The sequence below is a fragment of the Haemaphysalis longicornis genome, unplaced genomic scaffold, assembly GCF_048455015.1.
Source record: "Haemaphysalis longicornis isolate Haplotype H1 unplaced genomic scaffold, Haemaphysalis longicornis Haplotype H1 scaffold_12, whole genome shotgun sequence".
Classification (NCBI taxonomy): Eukaryota; Metazoa; Arthropoda; class Arachnida; order Ixodida; family Ixodidae; genus Haemaphysalis; species Haemaphysalis longicornis.
The window spans coordinates 885600-892727 of NW_027526225.1; the positions used below are offsets into that span (position 1 = coordinate 885600).

Consider the following 7128-nt stretch of genomic DNA (forward strand, 5'->3'; position numbering starts at 1 on the left):
TAATAAAGTGCCATGGGCACATCTTATGTGCTTGAGTATGTGGAACCTTTGTTTTTTGGGAAGCTGGTTTGCACTTGAATGTACAATAACAGCTATTCTCAGCGATCATGGGCGATGGTGCTTGCAGCTCAGGTGTTGTGCTTGGGCGTGAAAATGGGCCCATTGTTAGCCTTATTAATGCTTTGTCCACCTTGCCGTCGTTCAGGTGACCACGGGAACGGCTCGAATGGGCATCCAGAGTCACGCGTCGTTTGTGACGCGCATCCTGGGCCTTGAAGAGGAGCAGCTCGAGTGCATCGTCAGCCCTTATACGCAGAGGTGAAGAAAAATTTCGAGTCAAGAAACAATTTGAAGAAGAATAGACAGTGCAGAAGCAACGAAATGCCAGAAAGATAGTGCGAACAGGAGCAGCACCTTTTTATTTCTTTCTGGTGTTTCGTTGTTTCTGCGATTCATTTTACAATATACCAACTCACCCAGTCTTCTGTTTTAAGCAAAAAATTTTGTTTCACAAATGTCGGATTGATTATTTTCGTCGAGGGAAAAAAATGACTAGACTTCACCCACTGGTTGGACTAGAGCATTGCATTCGGCTGTTGCTTTGAAGAAGGCAAAAAAGCTTCGAAAAAAATACATAAACAAGAAAAGGAGAAAAATAGTTGAAGAATGTCAGAATCACTGCTGTTGCAACTGCACTCCGGAGACATGCTGACTTTGGTTAACAAAGGTGCCATGAATGCAAAATACAAGTTGGTTCAGTAACAAGACCGCTTTGTCCTGATACCTATGGCACCAATTTTATAACAAACTTCAAACAAATAATGGCGCTATTAAAGAATAGAAGCAGTGCTGACTCGCGAGCCACTTTCCGGTAACTTTTCTATGACGTCGCAGAATCTTGTTTACCCGCCGCGGTGGCTTAGTGGCTGAGGCGTTGCGCTGCTGAGCACGAGGTCACGGGTTCTATTCCTGGCTGTGGCGGCAGCTTTTCTGATGGAGGCGAAAAGCAAAAACGCCCGTGTGTACGAGATTTCGCCGCACGTTAAACATCCCCAGGTGGTCAAAATTAATCCGGAGCCCTCCACTACGGCGCGCCTCATAGCCTGTGTTGCGTCGGCGCGTTAAACCCTACGATCAATCAACACAATCTTGTTTGTGCGATGGGAGGCCGCTCACCTAAAGCATTGCTAAGACACGCGACTGGACGATTGTAGTGAGGCCTCCAGTTCTGTTTTATCGCATCACTTGAATGCTGACAGGCAGTTAACACACTGAAACTTGCGTTTTTAGTGCTGGCCTAAATGACATCAATCACTCCTGCCCATGACGCGTCACTGTAGCGCGAAACTTTAAAATTTTTCAGTACGTATTGCGTTTGTTCAGTTTTAAAAAGTTCTTTCGTGGCTTGAATGGAGCTGAGTGAGGTACTGTTCTTCCTAGTTCTTTCAAATTAAACAAAGTTGTGTTTTTTCTTCACGGCCACTTCAAGCTCTTGTGTATGAGAGCTAGGATGATTTGCACCACAGCGTGTGTTTGTCGCAAGTGTGGTGAAAAAATTGGTCACTTCCTTGAATATCATTTTTGTTTGTTTTTTCATTTGTTTGTTTAAGTGCATCACATCACAGCGGCAGAGTGTACAAATTGTTTTCGGTGCTGTACACGTAGCAGTTGTGCTTCACCTAAAGGGAACCCAAAAATGGTCTTGCATTGAGGTTTTACCTTCGGGCCTTCAGCTAGGGCGTGCTTTCATAGTCTTGATGGAGGCAAAAAGCGAAAACGCCCGTGTGTACGAGATTTCGGCGCACGTTAAAGGTCCCCAGGTGGTCAAAATTAATCCGTAGTCCTCCGCTATGGCACGCCATATCGCCTGCGTCGCGCCAGTGCGTTAAGCCCTACAATCAATCATTTTTCATAGTCTTGGGTTTTCTTAGGGTGTTAAATTGTGTAGAGGAACTGTACAATTCATTTACGCATTACAATTACCACTAGAAATGGTTTTTTGCCCTGAATTTACTGATGCTTCTTAATTAGTCCTGCCTGCTAGTCCAGATTGTCCTCCTGACATTTGTTTGACAAAACTGACCCTTCTACGTGTTGAGAGTAGCCTTCCAGCAAGAAAGACTTCACAGTTCTGCAATTCTATAAAAAAAAATCTAATCGGAAGATTGTTCTTTTGGTTCATCCTTATTTCTCTTATTGGCTCTAGTTTAGTTATTTAAGTAGTGTTAATTGTTTGTTGACACTTTGATGCTACTAGCAGTTCTTAACTATGCTTTTTTTTTCTAATTTTCACTGCGTTCACTGTATTTATTTATGATTTAATAACTAATTGAAAGTCTCAAGGCAGTCTTTTGACTACAGTACCATCGCTTGCTCATCAGCCTGGCTGTGGTCTTGAACTTTTGAAAGTAATAAAGAAAACTGAACCACTCTGTAGGGGAAAAGTTTTTTGGTGTGTAGTGTGAACTTACAAAAGCTAACTTCATATGTGACAGGGCTCTAGTTTTTGCCAGCTTATTCAGGTACAAGAGCTGCTTTTATCTACCGTAATTACCCGATTCTAACGCGCACCTTTCTTCCGGAAAAATAGGCCGAAAAATCGCATGCGCATTAGAATCGGACACGAAACCGAAACTGCCAAAACAGCGGAAATTTCCTCCCACCCATCGCCATCGCCATCTCAAGATGGCGCCAAAGCCTTTAGCAACAATTTTTCGAACGCAGGAAGCATAGGCGCCTAGGCTTTTCTATCGGCGTTCACACAAATCGTCAAATCGTTCCACTTGCGCGCTTGATAATAGCAGTGGCAGCAGCGGCTCTCACGCGTTCAAAACGAGCGGTCGGCTGAAGCGTGCGCCTCTGGAGAAGCTCACGGGATGGGCGTGCGAGGCGTGGGCCACGATCCCATCGACCATGGTTGAACGTTCGTTCAGAAGTGTGGCATCGCGAACGCTCTTGACGGCACTGAGGACGAGATAATGTGGTCAGCGGAAAGCGACGAGGAGTGAGATGAGTGAGATTACTTCGGGAAATAAATCGCCTATTTCTCTCGCATTCGTTTGTCTGGGTCACAAAGTTCGGTGCGCGTTACAATCGAAGGTGCAAGTGTTTTTTTTTTTTTTTTTTTTTTTTTTTTGCCAGGAAAATCGGGTGCGCGTTAGAATCAGGGGCGCGTTAGAATCGGGTAAGTACGGCACTGTGGCATGTGACGGCATGTGTCTCGTGTAAAACTCTTTTTAGATGGAGTTCAGGTTAAAACTGTGTTTTCTGCTCTGCTTTTGTTCCTAGGACATTGAAACCATTCATCTTCAGAGACTTTGAAGCCAAGCCGCTGAGACTGAGGCTTCTGGAAGAAGTGCTTTGTCACAAGCTGAATGCGAGGCAAGTCATTGAAAAAAAACACTAATTTTGGCTTTATTTTAGGAGTGCACTCTTTGCATTGGCTCCACGCTAATGCCGATGCAAATGACGAGGAGTCCATGCCAACTGCACTCCAATTTCACCTCGGCGAAATTTACTTTGAACGTACAGTACGTACCACCAAACCAACTGGGACATGGCTGGTAGCCCCGCGATATGCGTCGTTAATTAGTTAGAAGCTTTTAAAATAGCTCCTCTGCACCTGACGGCGAATTGCGCAAACAGCCGTGAAGCGGAAGTGACATTGCAGTCGGCCTTGCGCTTTTTCCTACGGCCAGTCAGGAGAACCGGTCAAGCTCCGCTTGGCGCGCTTCTCCTACGGCTGCAGCGAGGGCGAAGCATTGTGCGTAGGTTTGTTCCAGCCAGCCATCCGCTTGCGGCCGCTCGCTTGCCAGCTGGCACGGCTGGAACGTCACTTCAGCTTGGCCGTAATGGCCATGCTCTTCTCAATTTCAGTTTCGAAATTTCCGATTTTTTATGGTTGTTTGCACAGCGGATATGCATATTTCAGCTGTAGTATCTTGTAGTATCTTGCAGTCTTTTTTTCGTATCTTGCAATCTTTTTAGGCGGAAATAATTTTTCAGTATGTTGAAAGTTTGAGTGCAGTTGGCCTTTAAAGACGTATCTTGATGTTGGCACCTGAAGTTTTCTTCGGGGTCTTTAGCATATTTTTGAATGTTTTCACACTATTTCAAAGTTTGAACATAGAGATAGATTCTTGATGACACTCGATTAAGCCTTGTTTTAACGAACTCGGGTGCGGGGCATTGCTCTAGTATTCCCTGCACAAATGGGTCTAATAACAATGAACGCAAAGTGCATCCTTCTAGGTGGAGTAATCGTCAGCTGCTATATTTCACTTTGAGCTTTTACGACCTCTGCCAAAATGCGCTGGCCGCCTTCAGCAGCAGCGACAGAAGCACGATATGCATTTGAAAGGAAAAAATCGACTTGCACTGGAGTTGCTGTGATGCAATCATAGGCACCTCATTACTCGAAAGTGAGACTTTGCAGGCAAGAACAATAAGTTGCAAAACACGGCACAACCACAGTCGTTTACCACGATGAGGCACTTCTTTGGAAGCACATAAGCAGCGTGAATTGTGAACGATATGTTGCGGAAGGAACGTATCGTAAAGGAACTCGTAAAGCAACATTAAGGAACTCCAGAATTGCCGGGCACGAGCCTACGCTATCCTGTGCGGCCAAAAAGAACAAAAGATACGGAAAAAACATACACCAATTGCGTTAAAAAAGCCAGAACCGCTTCTGATTTTCAATTAACCGAGGCGCTGTCAAAAAAATGTGGCGGCAATTGCTTTACCAGAAATTGTGCCCGAACTTGTGGTCGCAGTATTCAAAATGGCGGCCAGAGTCGACGGCGGCGGCTTGAAGAAAAGATCATATCGACGCAATCACAATTACTCCATGGAGAGGGATAAAATTTACGGCCTTTGCAAGGCATGCTCGTCGAAAGCACACTTTGTGTAAAACTTGCCATGGCGACAGGGTACCAGCAATGCGTTCTGAGAGCTGTACTCACTCAAGTTCCAGATTTTAATGCGAAACATTGAATGGTTCACTGAGAAAAAAAAACCTGCCATTGGGCATCTGTAGCAGCGGCCAACAGCACAAAGTGAATAAAAGTAAAGCGATTGAATTGAAAAGTACTTTAGGAAAATTTAAACTGAGTGGGAATCAAACCTAGGGCCTAGGGAATTTAAGTCAATCTTACATTCCTGACTTAAATTCGGTTTCAGCACTCTAGCTAAGCAAAGTTGTACCTCTGCATCTAGTGAATGTCTGCGTGTGAGGCAGAAATTGCGTCGGCAGCCCAAATGTTTGTTTTTCCTCTTGTACACCGAACGCCAGATTTGGTGATGGAGTTGCGGGTGTTTGCTTGGCGGTGCTTGCTGTTCTCACATTACTTGTGCGATGTAAGTGGCGTGCCGCAGAGCATCTACTCAAACCGTTTGGTTTCAGAGAATTTGCTGAAAAAAGTCAACATTTACCTTTTATGGCTTTTTAATCAGAAGTTTTTGTATTAACATCTGTATTATAAATGATGGTAGGCTTGAGCCATCGAAGTAGTCCTTCCTGACCCACTCGGAAGATGCTGAACAACAACAAGTGTTCATCGAAACTTTCTTCAAGGCAGGTGAAGGGAAGACACTTGTACAGTAGGTGTAGCGCTGCTGCTACGGGCCAAAACCTCACCAACTATCTGTCAGCTTTGTTCAGGAGGCAGATGTGAATGTCAGAGGATTATTTGGCCCTTGCATTTGACTCCACTGTAAACGAACTTTGGATAGGCCTTCCCTTTGTTGTGCTTGCATGAAGCCTGTCTTTGTTTCTATATTAATGCCTCCAGCCAGTCAAACTAAAGATTGAAAAGCACCCTTAGGAAATGATATCTGTGGTATTGTAATGATGCATAGCCAATGGAAAACAACGGGGGGGGGGGGGCGGGCGGGCTTTGATTAGATATTCTTTGCGCCACAGAAAGCATGAAGAAAGAAGGGTCTGGTTGTCATCTTCGTTGTTTCATTCTTCCTGAAAGTTGCTGTATTTTTGCACATATAACCTGCACCAAAAATGCAAAAATTTCGGTGGAAAAGTAGGGGTGCGAAAAAAATGCAGGGTTTTGCCTTTAGTGCAATGTGTGTTGTGCCGTGAAGCTCCTATGCAGTGACACTGACTAAGCCTTCCGTGGCAGCGATTGCGCAAAACATACAAGGACAAAGAAGGAAAAACAAGGACGAGCGCACTCTAACAGTTGACTTCTATTAGTGAATCGTGACTTTCTTCTTGCAGTCAGTGCATGATACTTGTTAAATATATGCTTTTCTGTCTGCGTAGTGTGTGATGTGTCGTGTTTGATGTGTTCCTGTATCAAATGTGCAAGCAATACGCTTTTTTTTTTTTTTTTCTAGTGGGCTGAAGGGGGGGTGCGGATTATATGCAGGGGCGGGTTATATGCGTGAAAATACAGTATGTTTGGGGGAGTAATTATTTCAGCAGATTTATTGTCTCGTTGTAACCCTGTTAGGCATGCAGTTATTGTCATATTGTAGTTTTGTTTGCATAGTGGGTTGTGAAAAAAAAAAAGGAATGGTAGTGCGAATGAAGCATCTTGAGAATCAAATTTCACCGCACTGGCGGCGTAAGCTTTTCAATTTGTGATGCAGGTCGAGAGAGGAGTTCGCGAGCCCACACCCACCGGAGCGGCACCCCATCGACTTTTGCTACGTGCGGCCTCAGCACATTCCGGTCGTCAACGCCATGTGCCGGACTTTCTTCTGGCCTGGCATAGACCGTAAGAATGGACTGACTTATCTAAACACTCGACAGGCCGGTTGGTCGGGCTTTGTATGGCATCCTGCCTGCTCTCATTCTTGCTAGACTTGCCTGGTGCGTTACAAGTGACATCTACCACGAGATTATGCTGCGAGAGGTGTCACTATGATGTGTTTACCAAATCATTTTATGCCTCCCCTTTTTTTCTTATTTGATTGGTGGCCTTTGGTTCAAGCGTCTTTAACGCTTTAATTGTTAAAGGAACTGTGAAAAAAAACATTGGGCAATGCTTGTAGATTACAGTGCTGAGAATACAAACATACCCGTCATAAACACAGCGATTGCATTGTAACACAGAAAATGCGAAAATTGTGAAAACAGGTGTTGCTGCCTGATACTACAATTGCATG

General features: G+C 44.6%; 1 protein-coding gene across 1 annotated transcript in view; it reads left to right on the forward strand.

Moving 5' to 3' along the window:
• The window catches only part of Atac2 (Ada2a-containing complex component 2), a 39603-nt gene that overhangs the window by 26994 nt on the left and 5481 nt on the right, over positions 1-7128 (forward strand). Inside the window, exons 13-16 of the mRNA XM_077692706.1 lie at positions 206-318; positions 3289-3381; positions 6610-6790; positions 6824-6843. Of these exons, the coding sequence (XP_077548832.1) occupies positions 206-318; positions 3289-3381; positions 6610-6790; positions 6824-6843 (407 nt within the window). The remainder of the gene's footprint in view (positions 1-205; positions 319-3288; positions 3382-6609; positions 6791-6823; positions 6844-7128) is intronic.